General features: G+C 54.8%; 5 protein-coding genes across 5 annotated transcripts; 3 read left to right on the top strand and 2 right to left on the bottom strand.

Moving 5' to 3' along the window:
- Window positions 1-579: 579 nt before the first annotated feature.
- Window positions 580-5,498, top strand: NECHADRAFT_103687 (uncharacterized protein; the record flags this gene model as incomplete). The annotated part of the gene is made up of 2 exons (XM_003052959.1): window positions 580-1,238; window positions 1,290-5,498. 2 exons carry the CDS (start codon window positions 580-582, stop codon window positions 5,365-5,367), a joined length of 4,737 nt encoding a protein of 1,578 aa, XP_003053005.1. The 3' UTR covers window positions 5,368-5,498.
- A 2,030-nt stretch (window positions 5,499-7,528) lies between these two features.
- On the top strand, window positions 7,529-10,419 carry NECHADRAFT_77582 (uncharacterized protein; the record flags this gene model as incomplete). Its single annotated transcript, XM_003052958.1, has 3 exons — window positions 7,529-7,753; window positions 7,812-7,907; window positions 7,957-10,419. The coding sequence occupies 3 exons, from the start codon at window positions 7,529-7,531 to the stop codon at window positions 10,417-10,419; spliced, it is 2,784 nt and encodes a 927-aa protein (XP_003053004.1).
- A 928-nt stretch (window positions 10,420-11,347) lies between these two features.
- NECHADRAFT_99546 (uncharacterized protein) lies at window positions 11,348-14,258 on the top strand. The gene is made up of 6 exons (XM_003052957.1): window positions 11,348-11,770; window positions 11,861-12,021; window positions 12,074-12,823; window positions 12,877-12,949; window positions 13,000-13,215; window positions 13,269-14,258. Exons 1-6 carry the CDS (start codon window positions 11,728-11,730, stop codon window positions 13,937-13,939), a joined length of 1,914 nt encoding a protein of 637 aa, XP_003053003.1. The 5' UTR covers window positions 11,348-11,727; the 3' UTR covers window positions 13,940-14,258.
- Window positions 14,259-14,805: 547 nt separating this feature from the next.
- CHR2110 (uncharacterized protein) lies at window positions 14,806-17,991 on the bottom strand (the record flags this gene model as incomplete). Its single annotated transcript, XM_003052470.1, has 5 exons — window positions 14,806-14,902; window positions 14,966-15,168; window positions 15,223-15,621; window positions 15,733-16,089; window positions 16,300-17,991. The coding sequence occupies 5 exons, from the start codon at window positions 17,989-17,991 to the stop codon at window positions 14,806-14,808; spliced, it is 2,748 nt and encodes a 915-aa protein (XP_003052516.1).
- Window positions 17,992-19,141: 1,150 nt separating this feature from the next.
- On the bottom strand, window positions 19,142-22,135 carry NECHADRAFT_67133 (uncharacterized protein). The gene is made up of 6 exons (XM_003052469.1): window positions 22,073-22,135; window positions 21,868-21,916; window positions 21,734-21,809; window positions 21,494-21,660; window positions 21,374-21,407; window positions 19,142-20,717 (listed from the first exon to the last, which is right to left on the bottom strand). Coding segments are annotated over exons 1-6 (1,671 nt in total). The 5' UTR covers window positions 22,074-22,135; the 3' UTR covers window positions 19,142-19,373.
- Window positions 22,136-25,433: the final 3,298 nt, after the last annotated feature.

The raw sequence follows: 25,433 nt of genomic DNA, 5'->3' as shown, positions 1-25,433 counted from the left end.
ATTATTGGCTCTTCTCTGACTCAGTAAAAGGGACCCTTCTGTAAGTGGTACGCCGTGGCGGGGTAAGACCAGGGCCAGCTCGAGTGCGCGTTTTGGGGCTCGTTTTTGGGGCAACTGACGCGCACAATTGGGCGGCCCCTCGGTACATCGATAGTACATGCATGCCTAGGTCGAATCTCCAAGTCATCATCTACCAAGTGCTTCTTTGCCCTTCCAACTCAACCGAGTCTTGACTCGCAAAGTTTTGCAGCTCAAGACCTTTATCGCATCCATCAGATTCGGTTGGCAATATCAAAATTATCAAATTTCGCTCCAAAACTTCCCCTGACGACCTTCAAACGCCCCCTTCGACCCCTTGTTAGTCGCTCCCATCTGCGCTCGGTGGCAACTTATATCCAGCTCAAAACCCGTTGCGACACGCCCTGCATCAACCTGACAGCGCCTCTTGCTTCATCTAGAGCTCGTCCGACCCTTCCGAGCTCTCCAGCGCCTCAATCTGCACCTTTAAACAAGCCGTGACCCATCGAGTTCACAGCGAGGTGCCTTTCGCGCGTGGGAGAGTCCTCTCGCCCCCTGCCCATGAGTCACTTACTGTGGAAATACTACTGGGAAGATGATGTCGACAGGTTTCGGCGTCTGCTGGCCCCAACCAGCTACAACGCGCAGGCTGTGTCAAGGAGTCCGGCCATAGGGTCTGGCAGCTTCTTTGGAGGAAGTTATGGTGCCCCGGGCACCTCTCCCCGATCAGCTGCAAAGCATCGCCGGGCATCCGGACATCCGCAGACTCCAGCCAAGTCCAAGGATGCCAATACGAACCTCGGACGAGCCGAAATCAACAGCCGCGACCATGCCGGCTTGACTGTCCTGCTGCGTGCCGCCTCGTCGACCGAGCCGAATGCCTACGAGTTCGTTCGCGCCCTTATCGAACACCCTGCCATCGACCTCTACGCCCAAGACCCCGAGAGCGGCTGGAATGCCCTCCACCGATCCTTGTATGCTGGAAACGTTTCGATTGCGCGCTTGCTGTTGGAAAAGGAACGGGTCGATTTGACGAACCACAACCTGAGCGCCGTCAACAAGGTCGGCCTCTTGATCAAGACCAAGGATCATGAGGGAAACAGTCCCTTTGATGTCTACAACTCGACGATTGCCGCGAGATCGCTGAACGATACGGACGATGGAAGTAGTTCGGATAGCGACGCTGATAGCGTGGATAGCACGGGCGACGGGGCACATCAGTAGGTTCACACAGGACATGGACCCCCTGACTTGACTGACTGTGGTCGTAGAACGCTCAAGGTTCCTCATACCTTTCAGTCTTCCATTGACGGCGACGAGCTCTTTGTGTTTGGGAGCAACAAAAATGTGTCCCTAGGAGTTGGTGACGAGGATGATCGACAGTATCCCGAGCGCATCCATCTCTCCCGTCCAGACCTCCTTGTGCATCGGTTTCACCACTCGCATCTTGAAAGTCTGGATATGGAAGAGCCATCTTCTCTGGATCTGGATCAAATCCCAACCTTGGTCCGAAATCGCCCTTTAATTATCCAAGATGTGACCATGTCAAAACTTCACAGCGCCATCTTGACGACCGATCCAGTTTCAAATCTCTACATATGTGGAGTTGGACGTGGAGGAAGGCTCGGTCTTGGCCATGAGAATACCAAGTTTAGGTTTGTGCCTGTGGAGGGTCCCTTCATGGATAAGAAGGTCCATCAGGTTGCCCTCGGACAGAACCACTCGATGGCGGTCACAGGAAATGGAGAACTCTGGACTTGGGGGTTGAACTCTTGCTCGCAGCTCGGATATGCGCTGCCACCACCGATGAAGGCAGATGAAGAACCCATGAGCCTTTCACCGCGCCAGGTTTTTGGTTCTCTCAAAAAGGAGATCGTTCTTGGTGTGGCTGCATCAGCGAACCACTCGGTTGCCCACACGGGATCCTCTCTCTTCACCTGGGGGCGAAACGTAGGGCAGCTTGCTCTCATGGATGCCGACTCCAGGTCGCTCGACGTGCAACCTACCCCCAGAAAGGTTGCTGCCTCTCTCCTCGGAGCCCCAATTGACATGGTCTCAGCCATCGACAAGGCTACCATCTGTCTCCTCTCCAACCACACGGTCTGGGTTTTCAGCCACTATGGCTACAACCTGGTCAAATTTCCATTCCCCGACGTTTTCACAAATCACACTTTAATGCATTCTTCCTATTCAAATCGGTATGACCCAGGTCGAAGAGAAATCAGTTCTATTGCCTCGGGAGGCGAGACAATCGCTGCCGTGACGGCACGCGGAGATCTTTTCACGCTACATCTCAATCACAAAGGGGATCCCAGCCAATCTGCCGCGTCCACCACCAACCCGGTCAAGATCAAAAATGCCTTGACCCAACCCCAATGCATCTGGGACTCACGCAAGGATGGGGCCGTCTCTGTGGGAGTCGGCGAGCATGGTTCAGTCATCATCTGTACCGAATCAGGGGCTGTCTGGAAACGAGTCAAGCGTACCAAGGGCAAAATGACCGGATTCGCAGAGTCGGGAGCAAAGCGCAAGGACTTCAAATTCCAGCGAGTTCCCTATATCACCAACTGCGTGGCTGTTCGAAGCTCCATCTTTGGCGCGTTTGCTGCCATCAGAAAAGACAGCAAAGTGATGGCTCAAGAGATCAAGATCTCGGAAAAGTCACTACGCGACGAAATCGGCTCCCTTCTCTGCCTCAACAGTTTCCAGGCCCCTGACTTAGGCGAGACCACGACTGGTCGCGAAGCCTTCGAGAAGGCCATCGTCCGCGAGAGGCCTGGCTCGGTTCCTTATGAAATCCTTCGGTCGTCCAATATCGTGCAACATTTGCTGAATTGGCTTTCGATGAATTCATTCCAGTTTGACGACATGAACATGGCGGTTTGCTCGTCTGATGCACCCGAAGTGAGGATACCAGTTCATAGTTGGGTTCTTGCTGGGAGAAGTTCAGTCCTGCGGCATGGGTTATCAGAGTTGCGCAGTCGTGGTTCATCGTTTAGTACGGATTCCTTCAGCCTCGAAATCGACGAGGACAAGGCCTTATTGACGCTGCTTGGGGTTGACATTTACACCGTTCTCAACATTGTTGTCCACGCTTATCAAGACAGTTTCGTGCCTGTGTGGAGGTACACACGCGAATCACCGGCGGATGCCCCTCGCTTCCGGCGTGTCAGGACTGAGCTGATGAAGGTGGCTACGAAACTCGCCTTGCCCAAGTTGGAGGCAGCAGTTCGCTTGCAGACAGGGGTGGACGAATCTCTCGATGCAGACTTCAAGCAGGCGATCTACGATCCAAGTTTCTTTGATGATGGTGATATCATCCTTGAACTAGATGGAGAAGATGTCATGGCCCATAGCCAGCTACTGTGCCAGCGATGCCCCTTCTTCGAGGGCTTGTTTAATGGCCGTTCTCAGGGCCAATGGCTCGCTGGACGCCGGGACGGCATGGGCGAAGCGGACAAGATCAGAGTTGATCTCAAGCACATCGATCCTGACATCTTTCACTACGTCATGTCCTTCATCTATGCTGACATCGGGCAAGAGCTCTTTGACGAAGTATCGGCGGCTAACCTCGATGAGTTGTCAGAGCTTGTCCTGGGAGTCATGAGCGCTGCAAACGAGCTAATGCTTGACCGGCTCTCTCAAGTTTGCCAAAGCCTCATTGGCAAGTTCGTCACCACGCGGAACATCTCAAACCTGCTCAACGAGATCAGCCCGTGCTCCGTTACAGAGTTCAAGGACACTGGGCTTGAATACATCTGTCTCCAGCTTGAGTCGATGCTTGAAAACCACCTCCTGGATGACTTGGATGAAGACCTCCTTTTTGAGCTCGACGAGGTAGTCCGTGATAACCAGCTTGCGCGGCTTCCGTTTGCACGGAGCGGAAGAGCAACCTTGCTACTTCATGAGAAGTATCCAGAGCTGGCTGCCGATATTGACGAGGAGCGACAGATCAGGATCAGGGAGATGGCATTCAAGACCATTCAAAGGGAAGATGAAAAGAAGCTCTCATCATCCTTCAAGGCACGGATTGGGAGCCTGGATGATGGTAGTCCTTTCCAGACACCAGACACCCGGCGCAAGTCAAGAAGTGCACGCAACGAACCATTCAGTCCTAACCTGCGCCCGAAACAATCACAGGCTGAACTGATCTTTGACATGGACGACGAGGATGACCCGTCTCTCACCAACACCCGATCACCCATGAATGGGCCGTCCAGTCTCCGTCTCCCCATCGACACCGAAGACATGCCGCAGCTACCCAAGGCTTGGAGGGAAGCCAAGGGCAAGGAGCCTTTGGATGTTACCCAGAGTCCAACGCCCAATGCCTTCTCTTTGTCGCCCATGCTGCAGCCATCAGAGCCAGAGGTTACCAAATCCTCGTCAAGGGCAATGTCAAAACCTGGGGCTCCGTGGGCATCTTCTACCCTGGCCACGTCAAAACTAGACTTGAAAGACATCATGTCAGAGGCATCTACATCTGCGCTAACCGCCGGACTCCAGGCGCAACAGACAAAGGACGCAGCTGCCAATAAGCCTCAGGCCAAAATATCACAAAAGGAGCGGAAAAGACAACTTCAAGCGCAGGCGGCGGCTGAAGCGGCGGCCAGAGATGAAACGGCCAACCGAGTGCCATGGGAACCAGTGCCGCAAGGTGGAAAGCCTGCACCTTGGAAGACAGCTAGCCCAGGGCCCAAGACATCGTTGCAAGAGGCAATGACGGCAGATGCCAAGATATCTGGAGTACCGTCTGTCAAGGCTAAGCCGCTGGTAGCTTCCGAGACCAAGCCAAAGTCTGCAACACGTCGCACCGCGTCACCCGACACAAGGTTTCCGGGACAGGGTCGAACAAACAGCTCCCCCGCAATCGTTGCAGGACCCTCAGCAGCCCAAGCTAGCAAACCGTTGGTGCCACACTCAAAGTCGTACATAACACCAGCACCCAAGGCCGAGCCGACTCTCGGGTTCACCCTGGCGGATATTATTGGTCAGCAAGAACGCGAACAGGAAGCTGTAAAGGAAGCCGTTGCGAAGCGGTCACTCCAAGAGATCCAACAGGAACAGGCGTTTCAAGAGTGGTGGGACCAGGAGAGCCGGCGGACACAAGAGGAGGAGGCCAGACGGAAGCAGAAGGAGACCAAAGATAAGGACAGCAAGGGGGCGCGACGAGGCCGGCGAGGCAGAGGGGGGAAGGCCAAGAATGCCGGTGAAGCGGCAACAGATGGTGGGCATGGCGGCGGCGGAGGAGCCGGTGCCAACGCAAATAGCCGGCCATCGGTCAGTGGACGAGGAGGAAGTGGTCGAGGCAGAGGGGGGAAGGGACGAGGTAATAAATCTCAGGCTACGTGAGGATATTGGATTGGTTTGCATTCGAGGAGCATAGGACTCGAGAGAAGCTTGACTAGGTTGAAGAAGTTGAGTGATGAATAGTCTAGATAGTGTTGAGTTTACGTTCCGCCGTATCTATTGGCTTAACCGTGGCTATCTAGCCGAGGACAATGTATATACATTCATGTTTGAATGGAACATGTGAAGCCGCGTAGGAAGATGTAGTCGGTAGAATGAAAGGTTATGCTAAGCATAACTGTTCAAGGTGGTCGTAATCTTAACAGATTACCCATATCATCATGCAGGTATGATGGCTCAAGGGCCAACCTCGCTGGCTTTGTCATAGTTCTTTCATGCCTCATGCTCAAATTATAGCAAAACGTTAAAAGTGCATACGTCCGTGGGACAAAGAAATGCGCTACTATTAATCAGTGCATCGTTACTCCAGCAATACATTGTCATGGCTCTCAAGGTATACAAAGACAACATGAGAAGAATGGATCCATGAGCATGGCAACACCACCATGAGTGAGCCCATTCATGTGAATATGGATCTGCGGGGTCTGTAGCACCAAAGACCATCTATGATCTACCAACAGGCTAGGTAGACTAGACTGGAAAGAGAAGATATAGGAGCAAAAGTCCATCCTCGGATGAGGAGGTGGTCAGGCCAGGCAGCTTATCTCGAAAGCGCCTGAAGCGAGATAAGCCCACCTCACCTCAAAGGCTTGGGACGTAGGGAGGGGGGAAGAAGCGGCCATGAGTCAACCTACCGTGACTCGTTTGCTTTGTGAACTGTCACAACGTCCATCACGAGCCAACCAGAGCGAGGAGGAGGGTAGCTGCACGTTTCCCATGTAGAGCAAGGTGTGCTTGTTCAATGCTTGCCCATGCCCTGATGTTGCCTGATGAGAGGCGAGAACCTCTGCGGAGAGAGAGACCCTGAGTGATCCATCCATTGCCACGGAGGAGTAGTGGAGTGTAGGACTCCCGTCTCCAAAGGCGCAGAAGAGGCCCGTCGCCGGCTGTGGGGGCCGAAAACAGGCGCCGGCCGGGAGCAATCAAAGCGCTGAAAGTCAGCACCCTGCAGGGGTACCCACTGCCCAGACGCCCCCGGAGCGATTCGAAGCATACACTGAACCGCACTGACCACGTCCCCTGGAGGACCATGCTCAGTGCCCGGCCGTCCACTTTGGATGGTGATCCCCCATTCGGCAACGCACACGATCGAGGCAGGCAGTGGAGGATCCATGGATCCATCCATTGTCGTTATCTCGTCTCTCTCTCGACCCCGTCTCATCCGCGTCTTCGTCTCCTCTCATCCTTCAATTGCCGCCTGACAAGGCTGCAGCATACTCAATCTTTGTATCAAGAACTTTGGACATCCATTAGCTCACCATAATCGGGAACGACTCAGCATATCCTAGGATCGACGCAGGCTCGACTCAGAGAGAGACGCATATGGACCTGTGACGTGCGGCTCTAGCCGATGACGACAGCCGCCCGTCCAATCCACTCCCGGTCGCCCATCACGAGGCCCTTGGTTCTTGCGACGTCGTGACCTCTATCTGCTCTGCTCTGCTCTGTCTGTCATCTCCATCGACTCGAGCAAGCAACTCGTCTCTTTCATCTAGACTTTTGTTGCGGCTGCAGCGACGGGACGAACGCTGCAGCAACCCGACCATCACCATCCATATCGTCACGGGCACAGACATACAACAACTACACAAACAACCGAGCTAGCCCTACCTTACCCTTGCGTGGTACAGTACAGTGCAGTGCTAGGCCCTCTTTGCTCACCCATCCTGTACCTTCATCGACGACAACCCTGGCGGCTGCGTCTGGCTGCCTTGCGCTTATCCCCATTTCCCTTTAACTTTGCGCCTGCATCTTGCTGTCAACGGCCCAAGCCTTGGTCGCCAGCTCACCGTCGGCATCAAAGTGTATTTTTTATTTCCCACTTTCATGCGCCTGTCCCTGACCGACCCCGGACCGATACGATACAACTTTACTCAAGAAGCTCGCCAATCCCTTGAAACTCTCTCCGCTCCCTCCCATCCTGCTCCCAGAGATATGAACCATGGATGAGCAGGTCCGTTGGCCGACCAAGATCCCTATACGCTCGTGATCATTCCCTCCCGATACCTACCACGAGCCTCCTCCGCGCACACCACCACCTACAATGCATCAACAACCCCGAGTCCCAGCACGGGTCTCGAGCCCCGGCGCGAAGCCCCAGACGAATCTCCCTCGATCAAATACTGCACGAGAAGCCGCGTTGGGCTCCCGGCCTCGCGCTGGGTCATCCTTCTCGAGCAGAGATGCTCCGAGATCACCGACTCTTGAGACCCCACCGCCTGTGGGACTTCCCGCCGATTCTATCAAGAAGCTCGATCAGATAATACAGGTACGATTGGGATGGATACATTGAGCTCGATCCCGAGATGCTGATGCTTCATCTGCAGAATTTCTATGCCAAGACGGCAACATTGGTCCTCGATTCCCGTATCAAGGTCAAGCCTGCACGAGGAGCCAACGGCGCACGGAAACCTAACAAATGGGTACGTCTACTGGCTGTTCTACCTCGGCACGTTGCTGACCACTGAATAGTTCCAAATCGAGACGGATGAGATTGATGACTTTAGAGATGATCTCAAGATCTGGAAGACCTGTGGCAGTTTCGAGAACCACCCACCTGCGATGGTTATCGAGGTGTATCTGGACACATCTCGCTTAAAAGAAAGTCAAAGTCTCGTCATTGTTGACGAAAATGGCAAAAGATGGGATGTGATGGAGCAGCTCAACTCCTCAGGGTCCTCGACCGACAGCTCCTCTGGCGCATCCCGGAGGAGTTCTGAGGTTATCATTGAGAGATGGAAAGTTGAACTCAAGCACGCGGGCATGCCGCCCACCGACTTTGGCCTCATCCTGCCCACCGTTTACAAAAAGGCCATCGTATTCTTCCGCTCACTCTTCACCGCCACCCGCCTGCTTCCAGCGTGGAAGTTTGCTAGCCAGGGACCAGCTAAGAGCTCCCATCCAGCACTTACACCTCGATGCAGAGTACGCATGTCCGACTCGGAGCGTCCCCGATATGATCAACTACGGTTTTCCATCGATGGGAGACCAGATAACGTAACAGAGTACATGTTTGGTGATTTGGAGATCCCTGTGGGACGACTGAGCACTGTCGTCACCTATCGTAACGACTGCAACTTCCGGGTCGATGACTCTGAGGCCCTGTTGAGCTCTCGTTTCATGGGCGTAGACGAAAACTTCTTCCGACCTTCACTTCCTCAGCAGACCGATAGGCCGCGTGTGCCTATGGCCGAGGTCGGATCATTACGAGATAACCGTGCACGCCCGAATCTGAGTGATATGCAACAGCCTTATGGAAGCCTTTCGACATTCCATGGAAACGTTCCCTTGGGTACCAGTCCCATCTCAGCGCTGAGGGCGGTACGGGCCCCTGGATCTGACACCAGCTCACCTCCTGGTTCTCTACCAGTGCACAATGAGGTGGATGGGCCAAACTCGTTACCAACTCGGCAGGGCTCAACACGAGTGCCCGCGCGAACGGAAACTCCTCATAGTCGCAGGCCATCAGTGTCATTTCAGCCGTTCAAGGCTGGCTCACTGTCGGGATCGCCTGTTCCCCGCCAGATCGAGCCCGAGCCAGCCTCTCCCCAGTCCCTAACGCGTCCGGGGATGATCCCATCTCTTCGGCAACCGGGCAACCGCACGTCCCTCACGGCCGGTATGCCGGCATCTCTGCGGGGTGGGCCCCCTCAGTCTGTCGACAACGCCGTCACCGGGTCTCCTCGACCGGCCTCGACAAGCCGATACAGCAGCAGCTTTACCCACCGCCGTGGACGCCTATCATTTGGAGGTGCCAGCAGGGCGGGCGATGATGAGCAGGGCAGCAGTGGAAGACAGAGCCTAGCTTCATCGGTGATCCAGCCAGGCTCGGGACTTCTCGCTGAAGTCGCCGGCACCAGCTCCGAGTCGCTCCAGAACGAGGATGATAACATCTCCGAGTTCCTCAAGGCACTCGACAGCAAGAAGACGCTAAAGAGCTTTGAGCCTTCGAAAAAGGGAGAATCGGCCACAAACAGGACGGTGGCACAGCTTTCCCGGTTTCATATGATGAAGGACTCCAACAACGCTCTTACTGAGTCGATGACATCGTCGGTGCAGATGCAGCGATCGTCAAGCTCCTCCAGCCGGCAGCTGACAAGTGTGCCTGGGATGGTAGCACCAGCGTCCATGTCTGCGTCGTCATCTCCTGGAAAGCCCCTATCGCCACATACTCCTCACACACCAGCGATTCCATCTCGACTAAGCGAGAATTCAATCATTGACTACAACAACCAAGGCCGGATCGCTGCGCAGCAGAGACAGGCGCCAGATAGTGCCCTGCCTGGGACTATTAGGGAGAACACAGTCACTCAAGATGGCACTGTAGCCATCGATATACCCCTGTCACCACGACTGGGGACCTACCAGCGACGGGCGAGCTCTGTCGCATTACAGAACCGCGCGATGGCTGATGAAGATGAGACGGACCTGGCATTTGCGCATCGCAGCATCAGCTTAGGGGCGGATGACAGAGAGGTGCCCAGCCTGAGCATCTTGCGGGGCCGACAGGCGCAGCTGGAGGAGGAGTCAACGGCAAGGGAGTCGAGCAGACTCCAGCCAGCTGCCGAGATCGAGAGTACTAACCCACCAGAAATGATGCAACAAGGACTCTCGGAAGACAACCCTCCTGAAGGGCTCATCCCAGCGGTGACGTCCAGCTCTCCCTTTGGACGACGCCGATATATGGGAATGCCTTCACATAGGCAGACGCCACCACAGTCTTCGCGTGGAAGCTTCACCGGGTCCATCAACCGACCAGGACGTGGAGATGATGACTCGGTCGGCGAAGAGCCATTGGTCTTTGACCTCTCAGAGATGGATGCCCAAGGCCGACGGAGCATTGAAGAGGGACGGGGTAGTGCCCAGGGCGCGCCAGGCATCGGCTCTGACCGAGCGGGATACGAGAGCCGCAGCGCCTCGCGACGAGGGTGGTAGAGACCCTGAACAACAATAGCTTGCGTGCATTTCATGTGCTTTTTCGGCATGCTCAAGCCATTTACACGACGGACAGATACAGCATCAACTTGCTTCAGACAAGAGGAGGAAGATATACGGGAGCCATCTAGAGCAGAGCACGAAGGTTTATTTCGAGGACCAAGGAGTTCCTGGCAGGATGGCGCATGGATGTCACTTGGCTAGGTATGTAGGAGGTGACTTGTTGATGAAGTGATTTGGCGTCAACGGGGGCTTGTAGGTATGCATTACAACTTGGAAGCACAGAATGGATACGGAGTTTTTTGTTGTTTTAGCGAGGGACGGGATCTAGGTAGCTAGGGCTGACTGCAAGGCTCTGATCTCGGACTCGGAAGTCAGGTTACTATCAGGTTATGTCGAGTCGATACTCACCTATCCAATGTTAAAGTCCTTGATAGCTGAGGCGTCCTCTGTCATGAATTTGTCCGCTCCCTCCCACCTCTAGGACTCGGTCGCGGCCAGTTGCGCGTCCGCAGGCTCGTGACGTCTTTGATGTGGCGTCTGCTTCCCCAATTGTGGCACCTCGGACTCGGAACCTAGAGAGCGAGATGAGAAATACACGTATTGCAACCCGTATTTGGAGATTGCATGGGTATCTTGGAGGTAGCTCGGGCTAGTGCTTGTGTGGCGCGTGCGTGGCCTTGCTGGGAGGGCAGGAGGGGAGAGCTGAGCCCATAGCTCTCTCTGCCTGGTCTGACTGGCCAGCCCAAAGTGAACCGGCGGGAAGGCAGCTAAGCCCCGCTGATTCCCATTGATGACGAACAGTGCGGCGAAAGAAAGTGCCTGAGCCCCCCCCAAGAAGGGAAGGACGGACCTGGAAGCCTGTTTAAACATCCGCCCACGCAGCCTTGGAGACGCAAAGCCAATCTCTCTTATTGACCGTCCATATCCCTGTAGTCCACGACGACTTCTCGCCAAAGGGAACAGAAAAGAGAAGCCTGAGGAACTGTTCTAGTTCGGCCAGAGTGACGTGCCAAAGTGTGGAGAGCCACTTGCGCAACAACGACGCCGACGACCGACGATAAACTGGGGTTCCTGTCCTCGCATCATCACCACCAACAACCTACCCAACTACCTACACCTACACCAACACCATCTCCCTCGATACGCTCCATACCTAGATACCCAAGGCATCCAGCCAAACCAAAACTCCTCGGCATCTCGACCCGACGCTGCTCTTGCAGTACTCTTTCCCCGCCGAGACCTGCCCGCACCCACCGATAGCTTGATACCCAAAAGACAGCAGCCTGCTTGGCAACACCAACCATCATGTTTCGAGCCTCAGCTGCAGGCCCTTACGACGATGTCGTCAGTACGTTATCCGCTTCTCGTCTTGAGCTTCGTCATGCAAAGGCGTCTAGCTAGGCAACCATCTCTTCCCCATATGCTAACTCCAGGACAGTCAAGGCGACCGACGAGAGCTTCACCTCTGAGGACTGGGGCGCCATCATCGAGGTCTGCGACAAGGTCTCAGGCGACCAAAACGGCCCTAAGGAGGCCGTCCAGAGCATCATCAGGCGCCTCGCGCATCGCAACGCAAATGTCCAGCTTTACACCCTCGAGGTACGTTGGAGCCTGTTAACAACCTGTCTGTCTCCAACTAACTCCCATATAGCTCGCTCATGCGCTTGCGCAAAACTGCGGTAAGAACATGCACCGCGAACTGTCCAGCCGCGCCTTCACCGACGCCCTCCTCCGTCTCGCCAACGACCGCAACACGCACACACAAGTCAAGTCCAAGATCATCGAGCACATGAAGAGCTGGTCCGACATGTTTAACGACGACCCCGAACTGGGCATCATGAACGAGGCCTACCACCGTGTTACACGAAGCAACCCAAACCTCCAGCCCCCGAGTGCGCCCCAAAAGCAGGGCCTCACTGACCTGGATCGCCAGAAGGAGGAGGATGAGCTGCAGATGGCACTCAAGCTGAGTCTACAGGAGGAGGAGCGCAAGAAGGTTGCCGCCGCCGGCCCAAGCACACAAGCTGGACCCAGTGCTCAGACAGAGAGTCCCGCCCCTCCCGTGCCCGCCGGCACCACAGCTGCCACCGTTAGCCGAGTGCGTGCCCTCTTCGACTTTGTGCCTTCGGAACCTGGTGAGCTCGAGTTCAAGAAGGGTGATATAATTGCAGTCCTGGAAAGCGTTTACAAGGACTGGTGGAGGGGCTCTCTCAGAGGCAAGACGGGTATCTTCCCACTCAACTATGTCGAAAAGCTGGCCGACCCCACGCCGGACGAGTTGCAGCGCGAGGCCCAGATGGAATCAGAGGTGTTTGGCGAGATCAAGAATGTTGAGAAGCTGCTCACTTTGCTGAGCACCTCCAACACAGCACCTAGAGATGAGGATAATGAGGAGATTGGCGTAAGTGCCCAGTCTTAGGCTTACTGCGCTCGAATATGCTAACAACCTTGCAGAAGCTATATCACCAGACTCTCGCTATTCGGCCAAAGCTTATCAAGCTGATCGAGAAGTACTCGCAGAGGAAGGGTAAGTCATAGAGTTGTCTATGCTCAAGTCATGTCACTAATGCGAAGCAGACGACTTCACACAACTGAACGAGAAGTTTATCAAGGCGTGCCGGGATTATGAGGCTTTGCTCGAGTCTTCCATGGCTCACCCTCCTCAGCCTAACTATCAGCAGTATGCCATGCGGCCAGGTCCACCAGGCCAAGGCTATGCCCAGCCTGGCGGATATCCTCCTCAAGGAGCGCCTCCACAGGACCCGGCACGATACTATACTCCCGGACCAGGAGGTTAGTCACCCCGATTCTCGCTTCCATCGCTTATACTAACCAACATCTCCTAGACCGTCCTCAGTATCAGGCTTCATCTCCTCCACCCAACTTCCAAAATCAGGGCCAGAACCCTCAAGCACCCTTTTATGTAGCCGGAGCTGAAGTCCCTCCTGGCTCGCAGCACCTCCCCCCTAGAGACGAGGCTCCCGCTGGCGGCAGACAGCCTGCTCCCATCAGTACCTCCCCCGCCCAGAACTACGCTCCCTACTCTCTTCCTCCCCAAGGTGGCAACCCCTATGCTCAAGGCGGTCGACCAGGCAGCACGTACGGAGCTCAAGAACTGGCAACATCGGTTTACGACTCACCTATTGCGACCAACAACCCAGCCTCGACATACCCAGGCCCCGCATACTCACCTGATGAGACAGCCGACAATGCTACAGCACCACCAGGCCCATATACTTCCCAGCAACAGCAGCAGCCTCAGTACCAAAGCTACAACCCTCATGGCCCAGCACCCCCTGCTCCTACCGGCTCCGCCCCTCCCCCGCCTCAGAGCGTCATGACGCCTCCTCCTCTGCAACCTGGAAACGCTGCTGCTTACGATGCCCGCCATGGTCTCCCCAGCCAGAGTGGTGGTGCTGGTGGCGGTCAGCCTCAGTACAAGCCCTATGTTCCGCCTGGTGATGGGCCCTCTGCCCCAGCACCGGATAGCTATTATCAGAGCGGCGGCGTGTATTAGGTAATTATGAGTTAAGGATACGGAACCGTCGTCGGTACAGCGACAAGAGGACTTCTCCACCACGTTGGTGTTTCTTCCCCTTCCACTGGCTTTGCTTAAATTTACTTGATCTACATAGCACATGTGTGTCTGTTGGGTGGTTGGTTTCCCCAGGTCTGTCTCGTCACGTCTTTTTTGGGTTCATTCGTGTATGATACCACGGCCGCAACCATTCATTCTTTGGGTGATGGATGACTGGATGAGGAGTTTGTGAGCAGAGGAGGAAAAGAGACGGCTTCTACCTAGGTAGCTAGCAAGAGAAGACGTGAATTTCAGCTAATCGGTACCTAAACAAACAGTGAATGATGACAAGAAACTTGACAATATGAATGCTACACTTGACAAGTCCTTTTATAAGAATCGTATAATAACCACTCAACTTTAACATGAGAGCTACTGTTGCTATTTGTAGAGTTGGGACCCAGTAGTAGTCACAGCGAGTAGAGTTAAGTAGTGTTCGCATTAATTCCAGTGATAAGACGCAAAGGTCCCCAGGTGACAGAAACTGACGAGCCCTCTTATTTTGTTAAAGGAGCTCTGTGATCAGGTCAGGCTCCTTCTCAGAGAATGGCCGTTTGCTCTTGTCAGACGCTTCAGTCTCCCGGCTAGCGGTAAACCATGCAGATCCAGTATGTTTATCCATACCAGCAGGGATGCTCAATAGTACATTGAAAATGAACTCGTGCATATGTCATTATCAGTACCTCATGTTCAATATCTCATGTTCTAAAACCTTCCAACGCCATGTCCAATGCACTCTATGCGCGCCATCCGTAGCTCCCCGCCCTTTTCCAAGCAACCAACTACACGCAATAGTACATAGACGCTCACCACCTACGCCCGTAGACAGAGCTCTCCTCCTTTCTCGGGCGTCCGGGCCTTCTCTTGATCATACCCGCGGCCCTACGACCCTTGTCGTCGACACTATCGCCATCTTCGTTGGCAGGACCGAGGAGATCATCGTTCTGGGCAGAGCCCGGCTTGAACAGGGCAATGATCTCGTTGAGGCCGAGCTTGAAGCCCTCCTTGCGCATGCCACCCTCGATGGCCTGCTCAGCAAGGAGACGCTTCTTCTCCTGCAGGTCGAGGATGCGCTCTTCAACCGTCTTGGTGACGGTGAGCTTGTAGATGATGACGTCGACGGTCTGCGTGAGACGGTGGACACGATCGATGGCTTGTTCTTCAACAAACTAGGTCATGTTAGCAGACTGTTCCAAACAAGTTGCGGATACAAAGACACATACAGGGTTCCAGAATGGCTCGAGGATGACGACACGCGTCGCTGCGGTGAGGTTGAGTCCCAAACTACCGCACTTAAGACTGCACAGCAGGATGCGCGTCTTGGGGTCGCTCCTGAGGCGACGAAGGCTCTCTTCTCTCTCGTCGTTCTTCATGCTACCGTCGTAGCGCACAAAGGAGAAGCGCTCCTTGCGGAAGAAGGGCTCAACGAGGTCAAGCATAGAGGTGAACTGGGAGAAGACGATAAACTTGTGCTCCTTGACCTCGGCTTGCAGGATCTTGATGAGTTCGCGGATCTTGGACGACGCGAGCACTTGAGGCGAGTGAGGATCGCGCGACGGGTAGAAGATGCTGTCATCCTCCTCGGACGAGAGATCCGAGTCGTCTTCGGAGCCAGAGTCTGTCTCTGGCTCTGAGGCCGATGAACCCGAGGCGGCAGTCGTATCAGCTGCTGTGGTATCAGCCGTAGTAGTATCAGCTCCCGTCGTATCGGCAGTTGTGGTATCAGCAACGACTGATGGCTCATCGCTCAGTGTTTGAGCCGCCATTCGCTTCGTAATCTCCATAACAGACAATAGAGAGTCGTCCGAGTCAGATGCTTCACCCATGGAGCGGTATCCCTTTTCCTTCTTGGCAGCCTCGTCGTCCACGATAAAGCTGCTCAGATTGCTCTGCTCCTGGACCTTGCTCTCCTCATCCTCCGAGTCGTCAGAGCCGAGCCAGTCACCTCCACCCTCGGCGTTCTCGTCCTCCTCACCACCAGCCTTGCCAAGATGGAGAGAGCCTTGCTCGCCCTCGGGGACAAGCCAGGAGCCCTCTTCCTCGTCGTCACTATCAACGATGGCATTGCGGTGTCTGGGTTGTCGAGCTGCCTTCTTGGGTGACTCATCAGCCTCCTCGTCCTCGTCATCGCTATCGACAACGGCATTTCTGGGTCGAGATTGAGAGGCCTTCTTCGGTGACTCCTCTTCCTCTTCCTCATCGTCATCACTGTCCACAATAGCATTGTGATGCCGAGGTCGGCGAGCGGTCTTCTTGGGCGATTCTTCAGCATCATCCTCGACGATCTGCCTGTCAATAACCTTCTCGTCGACAATTTCTTCCTTGACCCCTTTCTTAGACTTGTGCTTCTTCTTGCTCTTGTCTTTGGACTTCTTTGGCTTCTCCGGTCGCTCATGATTGTTAAAGTACGCCAGATCATCATGACACTCAGTGCAGATGTCTCTTCCTGAGCCGGTGTCCTCGCTGCTCAGTCCTCGTCCACAAATATTGCAGTCTTTGGAAACAACACTCATGCCAGCAAACATGTCAGCCATGGCGTCAATGTCCACATCTTGCGACTTCTGGCTCGAGTCTGTCGACAAGGCGTCCTTGTCCTTCTCCAGCTTGCCTTCGACAAGCTTCGGATGGTTACAAGCCTGTCGCAGTCGCAAGAGCAAGGTCAAGGCGTTGGCGTAGTTGACCCTGCCACGCATCATGGCTTCGATGCTGCGGTCAGCGCGCGCTGCTAGTCGATCGTAGAACTTGCGCTCTGCAGGCGACAGCTCCGTCGCCACAGTCACGACCTTGCGCTCAGTGACCTTGAATCCCGTAGCGGAACCTTCGCCCTCGGCAGATGGCTTGCCACCAGGGTTGAGAGCACCAGCTTCCTTGAGGATGTCCTTGGTTCGGCGCTTCATGAAGCACCTGAGAAGACTATGAAGTCTGCGGATGGCAATGTGTCCTTTGCCGTTCTTCAGGGGGAGGTCAATGTGTTCCTTCCACTCCTTGAGGTCATCGTAAGGTCTAATACGGAGGAACTTGACCAGAGACTGGAGCTCATCCAAGTTGTTCTGCATGGGAGTACCCGACAAGCACCAGCGGTACTCGGACCGCAATGCGTAGCAGGACTTTGTAGCCTTTGCGTTGCGGTTCTTGATAGTGTGAGCCTCATCGAGGATCACTCGCCACCAATGTAGACCAAAGCATCCTGCCTTGACACCATTCTCGGCGTCAGAAGAATTGCCATGCTCCGAGACTAGAATCTGGTAGGTTGTAACGACAACATCGTACAGGGCAAGGTCCTTGAACCGCTTCGTACGGTTTGGTCCATGATGAACGCAGACTTTGAGCCCATGGGATTTTTCCACTTTATCCTTAATTTCGTGCTCCCATTGTCGGATCAGGGCCAGCGGTGCCACCACCAGTGTTGTCTTTTCGATGTTTTCATACTGCTTCTTCCAGCCAGTGCCATCTTTCTCCGGCTTCTGGTTGGTGAGAATCAGCGAGATGGACTGGAGCGTCTTTCCTAGACCCATGTCGTCGGCGAGAATGCCACCTTTGGGCACCCTGCCTCGCTTGACGGGGCCGAGTTCTCGTCCTCTCATCCACTCGACACCTTCCACTTGATGAGGCAGTAGCTTGACCTTGAGGCCGTCGATAGAGCCATCATTTGTCTCCTTGACCACCTCAGGCTTCTTCTCACCATCATCACCTTTGGTCTCCCCCTCTTCATCTTCCCCTTCGTCCATGCCACCCTCAAGCAGAGCTTTCAGGTCGGCGCTGGCCTTGGCGGGGTCTGTAAAGAACACCTCATCACGAGAGTACGAAGCTGGAGCAACGGGGGCGTTGGAGCTAAACATTTGCATCGGCGGTGGTTTGCGGTCTTGGTAGGTAGGCGCTCTGGGTCCCGAGACTCTGGCAATGCTGTTGCTGCCTCGGCCGTCGAGGTGATGCTCGGGGCGGGTCCTCTGGTGCAGGAAGACGTCTGCTCTCTGCTTACGAGACGACATCATCTTGGTAGGATGGCCGAATGTGGGAGTGGAGGTGGCGTCGGTTGGATTGAACGGGTCGCTCATGGTCTTGACGCTCCCCTTGACGGAGTCAAGACCACGCATGAGGGCGGTGATATCATCGTCGGGGGACTTTTCGCGGGACAGGTTACCGCCATCCTTGGTAGGATGTAGGGGCGCCTTGGGCGGCGCACGTTCTTTAACCATGTCTCCGAGTCTCGCAGGACGGTAGAATTGTTGCGGTGTGTGTTGATCGTCTCGTCGTCTGTCGAGGCGGGGGTTGGCGGGGGCAACTTGGAGAAACTAAACTCTTGTGTCGACTCGAGGATGTTCCGGTGTTTAAATGCACAAACTAGCACCAGGCTTGTCAGTCGTAGGCCTCAAAGACGCGTCGTCACGGCAGCTCATAAATAGTAAACGCCCTGGGTGAGGTGATGTGCCATCTCGTGAAACCGTTGTGTACCTGAGACTTTCGCTAGGGTCCCCGTTTGGAAGCGTTTGTTTGCTGCCCGCCCTGGATGACATAATGCATTGCCCCAGCAACTGGACCCCTCGCCCCCAATCAGACGATCGCGTGTATTGTAGCTTGGGCGCGTAAAGCACTGTGAGACCATGAACTGCAGTGAGCCGCACACACAAGCCATGGCGTACCTGACCCCTGTTGTCACAGTGCCATCAACTGGAAGTGACCTAGAGTCGACATGCGCCACCCGCACAAGCCACCCAACGACGAGGCCTTGGACGTTGCTGTCCAACTTGAACAAACTACAAACACTGTAGCCGGGTTTGAAAATGATTAGATGATGCTCGTATGGGCATAGGTATACTATTTTAAATTTCTTAGTTCTCCTATCGAATCCCGTAGTCTCAAAACTACATTATATGCGCATTCATAGTTGCCTTGGCACCACTTACACCCGTCTTCGGTACGGAAACCAACATACGGAGGGGATCACTATCCATAGTTGAAAGACATTTTCAAACATAGATAGCATGAAACGTCAAGTCAAATAATATTGGGGTAGAGAGTTAGGAAAGCGAAGAAAAACAAAAGTCAATCGTCGTAGGAATACGATATTAATGAATGCTCTTGTTAAATCCTTATCTTATGAGCTATACCATGGAATGTTCAATCACTTCACAGAAATGGAACCAGTTTTAGATGATATATACTTTTCTATTGCAGATTCGTAAAGCTTTGTTCATGCCTACATTACACACAATCTCATCCTTGTAAACCTTTCAGACAAAAAACATTTGGGCAGCCGGTTCTTTCGGCCGCCATGATATGACGCCGGACCCAGATGGAAAACAGTTGCTTTAATTTGTCATGACCCATCGAAAAAATTCGCTTTCCTTTTTCTTCCTTCTCTTCATCTTCAAGCTTAGACAGTGGGGCCGGCCTTGACAACGTCCTCGGTGGCCTCGCTCTCGTACTTGGTGAAGTTCTCGCGGAAGAGCTTGCCCAGCTTGACAACCTCGGTGTTGAAGCTGTCCTCACCGGCGGTCCAGGCCTTGGAGGGGTTGAGGAGCTCCGAGGGGACGTTGGGGCAGGTCTTGGGGACCTGGAGGTTGAAGACACCGTAGTTCTCGTACTCGACCTTGGCGAGGTCGCCAGAGTGGATGGCGTCGAGGATGGCACGGGTGTACTTGAGGGGGCATCGCTTGCCGCCCTGGGCGAAACCGGCACCGACCCAGCCGGTGTTGAGGAGCCAGGCGTTGGCGTTGTGCTGCTCGATCTTGTCGGCAAGCATGGAGGCGTACTTCATGGGGTGCAGAGCAAGGAAGGGCTGAGCGAAGCAGCTGGAGAAGGTAGCCTGGGGCTCGGTGACACCGTCCTCAGTACCGGCCATCTTGGAGGTGTAACCAGAGATGAAGTGGAACATGGTCTGGTTGCGGTCCAGCTTGGAGATGGGGGGCAGGACACCGCGGGCGTCGCAGGTGAGGAGGATGATGTTGGAGGGAGCGTTGGTGGACAGGCAGGGGATCTTGGCGTTGGAGATGTACTCAATGGGGTAGGCGCATCGAGTGTTCTCGGTGAGGGTAGCATCGTCGTAGTCGACATCGCGGGTGAGGGGGTCGAAGACGACGTTCTCGAGGACGGATCCGTAGCGGATGGCGCCGAAGATATCGGGCTCCTTCTCAGCAGACAGACCGATGGTCTTAGCGTAGCAGCCACCCTCGATGTTGAAGACACCAGTGTCGCTCCAGCAGTGCTCATCGTCACCAATCAGGGCTCGGTTGGGGTCGGCGGAGAGAGTGGTCTTGCCAGTACCGGACAGACCGAAGAAGAGAGTGACGTCGCCGTTCTTGCCCTCGTTGGCGGAGGAGTGGAGGGTCAGGACGTTGTGCTTGATGGGCATCTCGTAGAAGAGGACGGTGAAGACACCCTTCTTCATCTCACCGGCATACTCAGTACCGAGGATGACCATCTCCTTCTGCTCGAAGTTGATGGCGACCGAAGTGCCAGAGGTCATACCCTCCGTGTATCGGTTGGCGGGGAACTTGCCAGCGTTGTAGATGGTGTAGTCGGGGTGGAAGTCCTTGAGCTCCTCGCGGGAGGGTCGGATAAGCATGTTTCGCATGAAGAGAGCATGGTAGGCACGGGCGCAGATGACTCGGACGCGGATGCGGTACTTCTCGTCCCAGCCGGCGAAACCATCGATGACATAGATACGGCTTCGGGTGTTGAGGTAGTCGACAGCACGCTCACGGTTGATCTTCCAGACCTGTAGAGATAATTTTGTCAGTCATGATTGCTCGCAGGGATAAGCTCAAGTTGGGATGGCAGCCGGAGGCCTTGCCCGTTTGGGTAATCAAGGTCGGAATCGGGAAAAGTCGTGGTCGGGGAAGAAAAGAGGGGCAGACCACGGCCGAAGGCTTCGGGGCTCGGGGCTGGGCTCGGTCTGAAGCCGTGGCACCAAGCCGCCATGTGGCTACTTTGCCGGGGAAGAGAGGGGGCAAGAAGAAAAGGGAAAGGGTGTGGTCGTCTGCGGGGTCACGATTGCCGACCCCATGACGCCAACCCAGACCAGGGGAAAGGACTGGACCATTGAGAGTCTTGGACAACTGCTAGGAAACCACTGGACCAAGCCTCTGCCAACCAGCGACCAGGCAATTGGGTAAGAGAATAAGCACCGGTGGGCAAGCCATGGAGGCCATGACGCTCACGCCACGGGTACCCTCGGGGCAAAGGCAATTCTGGTCGCTGGAATGGAGGTGCTGTTCCGACGAGGGTCTAGGCGCTCGCTCGTGGTGTCTGCAAATTTTCTGCTGCTGCAACCGAGGATGCAAAACAGGAGACAAAGTGCCACAACAACGAGGTTCCATCTCGATGGCCAGGGGATCATGTTCGGACTGCGTGTGCAAGCAAGTTGTTTCTTACCTCAGGAGTCATGGGCTTGTTGACGGGGCCCCACCTAGAGATTCCATGTTAGCTGCAAGCTCATCTCGATTTGTGCCCGGCACCTGGAACTCTATTGCCGAGTCTCGGGAAATCACGTACCAGATGTCGTCCTTGGAAGAGTCCTCCTGGACAATTCGCTTGTCGAGGGGCGAACGGCCAGTCTTGGCCCCAGAGTAGGCAGTCAGGGCACCGCTGGAGGTGATAGCGGTACCGGTCTCGTAGACGAGAGCATCCTCGTAGAGAGCAGCAACGGAAGGGTTGGGGATCTGAGAGACCAATTGTTAGCACAAGCGTCTCTGCCTAGGCTTTTGAAGCCCAATTGAGTGCTGAAATTCTTACAATCGCGACACGGTCGTAGTCGATGTGAGCCTTGTCGTGGAGTTCCTGCTCCAGCTCGGTGTGCTCCACGTGGGGACTGTGGCATCCGTGTTAGTCGACCTGTGCTCACAAGAGCATCTTGGGAGGAAACGTACGCAACACCGGTGGGGTGAAGGGAAGTCTTGTTGACGTTGTTGGGAAGCACTGCGACAGAGTCAGCAACATTTTTCGAGCTTGTGTGATTGACAAAGTGTGTGGTGGTAACTTCGTCATGAAGCTGGGTAGGAGAGGTAGGTAGGTGGTCGTGTGAGGCCTTCAAGAGGCGGGAATGATGACGAGGAGGGCAGAGTCAAGACTCACTCTTGAATAAACCGGTTCCTGAAGCCTGAATCTGGGACCTTGGGCCTTTGACGTTTGGATCAGAGTAAGGAGAAGCTGTTCTGTAGACGGGGTCGTTCATGGCTTTTATAAAAGCTTCACGAGCAGCTCGAGATCTAATGGTGTACGCCCGGGGGTGTGCGGTTCGCGGTGTGCCTCTCCACAAGGTGGGTTCCTCAGATAGTGCCCGCCCTCGAGGGTTGAAACCGAGGATGGAGAGGGACGGGGAGTGATGGGGTGGGAGGCTCTGGTACGGGCGTCGAGTGGCAGAGACAAGCGCGTAGTGGAGCCGACGAGGCGTCGCAGGTGACAGGCACGAAATTATACCGGAAGAGATTTCTTGGTACACGGTGACCGGACGGTACACCTGGTACAACGGGCAAAGCCTGGGCGCCAGCTGGGGTTGCGGGACGGAGGAGGAGGGTCACAGAACGTAACCCCGGTCCAAGTTTTTCCTTTCGTTTGATGGGCGACGAAGCGTCAGAGTTTGGACGGGGGAGGGGCGTGCAAGGCCAGGAAGCCCAACCAAAGGCCGAGAGGGCAACAGAGGGGGGAAGATGCCGGAGAATGCAGGAGCCAGATGGGCCAGATGGAGCTCGATGGTGGTCGATGCTCTTCGAGATGGTCGACAAGCACGGGAGATGAGTGGTTGTATGTGGAGAAGTCCCGACCAAAAGTCTTGGGATCCTTGGATCTGTGGGTGATGCCGAACGGATGGCGCCTTTGCTTGACGTATTGACGTTAATGTGACGGCAAGCCCATGTACACGATAGCAGAGTTAGTGGTGTTGCTAAGCCTCAGCGTTGTTAAACAGAGCAATTGAGAAGCAGCTGATAGTCAGGATGTTGATTGATGTGTGAGGAGAAAGTGGTGATGACGACAATCATGGCTGTCTCTCTTTGCTTGGGTCATTCTTATATGCGAGTTCAGACGTCCAAATCCCCCTCTGAACTGCCAAATTCCCCCAGATCCCCGCTGCAAAGCACCTCTTCACGCTTCTAAGTTGGCCGCTGGGAGCGCAGAGTTGCCCTGGTGGCTGTCTGTCTTAACCATCCAAAAGCATTGTTTGGTTGCTCGTGGATGAACCCCAAGCACTGTGTCGTCATGATCGCCGGCCCAGCACGAGCCAACCAGGCCCCAAACGGTCGAACCCAAGCCTCCATATCCCCTCGTGTTGGCCGCCATTAGATAATGGCACAACCTCCAGTTGCATTGTCATTTTTTTCATACCTGATAGCATCAGTTTTCCAGTTCCAAGTACGTACTCACAAATGCACGAAATCCCTTTCGCTTAATCCATGATTTTTGGTCAACGTGTACCCCCTTTCGGATGACCGTCTCTTGGTCCCGTTGTCCGTGCCGTAACCTACCGTACATTACCGTGCCGTGCCGATTCCAGACTCTCTCACGCCTTGAGTCCGACTCCCCCGTCCTCCGTTCTCCGTATGCTTGCCAGGTACCCCGATGGATGAAAGAGCGTTCCAGCCTCCCCTCGCTTCGGAGCAGCACGGGGCGGCCGCGGAGGAGACCTGGGGCAAAGGGGAGACGCAGACAGAGCTGGAGGGGGTGAGAGCCCTCCGGACATTGATTCCCTGCGCCATCGGGAGGCGGCTGCAACCCCGGTTTGAGGGTAGAGGGCTTCATCACGGGGGATTGGCTGAGTGTGCAGCCCATGCTCTTTCCAACTTCGGCGCTGCTGCTGATGCTGATTCCCTGGTTGCTTGCTTGTTTCCTTTGCCTATGTTGGATGGGGGAAGGATACGGTACAAACTGCGGGACGGGCGTGGTGTGGGGACATGCAAAAGCGACCTGCAAAAGATTCTATCGATCCGGATGAATCTATTGGCTATGTATGCGGGTGTGACGACCTAACGGGCAATCAAGGGACTAGGATGCCAGGGTGCCTGGACATCGTGAAGTACACTTCACCTTGAAACCCACGAGAAACGAGAGGCAAGACAACAGACCGGGCGCCCAAGTCATCGTAGCAGGTACTTTTACGTACCAAGATATACATGGTACCTGAGAAGACTGAACCCTTGCCGGCCAAGGACCGGCAAAGGGCAAAAAAAGGGAAAAGGAAAGCCGTCTCGAAATCAGATCACATCAACAACACGTGAAGAAAACCGCCACAGTGACAAGGAAAACAAGCTCGCCAAGGCGTCGTCCATCGACAGGAACCCGCGACGGAGCAAAAGGGGAATGACCCAGGCGTGGGAGTGGGAGCTAGGGCTGAGATCAAATTGCGGAGGAGGTGAGGGAGGAAAAGCAAAACACCAAGCGTCAACCTCCGGGCTCAGGTACACGATGTCGAGATGGGTCTGTGCTGCTAAAACTGGCTGGTCACCAGACAGGAACAAGCAGGGAGACAGTGGAGTAGACACGGAGAGAAGAGGGCTCGTCTGAATCCACCGCCACGGGTCCGCCGGTGAGAAGATGCAAAGGCCCTGCAATGCAAAGCACAGCGCAACACAGCCTGGCTCCGGCTGATGGTGTGGCTATTGCCGGCCGCTTGTTGTGGTGTTGTTGTTGTGGTCTTCACCGTTGTCAATGCTGATTCTGGTGTAGTCGCCAGCGGGTAACTTGCCCCGATCTCTTCCCGTCCTCTGACAACTCAGGGATGGTGTCTCGATGAAGCTGGGCGGTAAGTGAGGATGGGCGGGAGAATGGATGAATGGATGGATTCTGAGAGGCGGCTTTCTGTAAGTCGCGACTGACACTTTTGACAACGCGCATTGCAGACGCCTTCCCTCGTGGCGGTTTCCCCCTACCCTTTACCCCGCGATTTCCCATCTCATGGCAGTGTGGTAGGTACTCATCATGTAGGTGTAAGTCGATTCACGGGAACAAAACGGGACGAACCACCTTGTCGTTACACCGCTGGTACATTCATGGCTTGAGCCTTCCCGAGATGGCAGCTCTCGGCTTTCGGTTGTCCGCCTCTCTCGTGTTATTGCCTTCTTTTCGCCTCTCTCTGACCATTAAGATGTTTTTTTTTTCTTTTACATCAAAAATCATATCCTTGAAAACCTGTATGCAGCGTCTACTTTGAGCCGGGCGCAGAAATTTTTCAAGAATTCCTTCAATGTGGCTTCTCGTACCTGGCACTAACACGCAGACAGTGGAGGAGACCGCAAGTCTCTGGGTTACTATTTCGGTCACCACCTGGCGTCTCACGAGACCTGTGGTCAACAATTCCCCATGCTTCACCGTGGCTCAGCTTGGCCTGCCCCCCTTGACCATGATGAGCTTCTAGACTCTTTTTACTTCTGTGTTTTCCTCTTCCGGCCCCGCATGCCCTAGCCCCCCGTCAAAGTGCAGAGTACCATAATCCGAGCCGAGT

The sequence above is a fragment of the Fusarium vanettenii genome, assembly GCF_000151355.1.
Source record: "Fusarium vanettenii 77-13-4 chromosome 3 genomic scaffold NECHAsca_2_chr3_3_0, whole genome shotgun sequence".
In the NCBI taxonomy this organism is placed as follows: Eukaryota; Fungi; Ascomycota; class Sordariomycetes; order Hypocreales; family Nectriaceae; genus Fusarium; species Fusarium vanettenii.
Note: the sequence above shows the minus strand (reverse complement) of the source record. Positions and strands in the feature narration are given on the sequence as shown.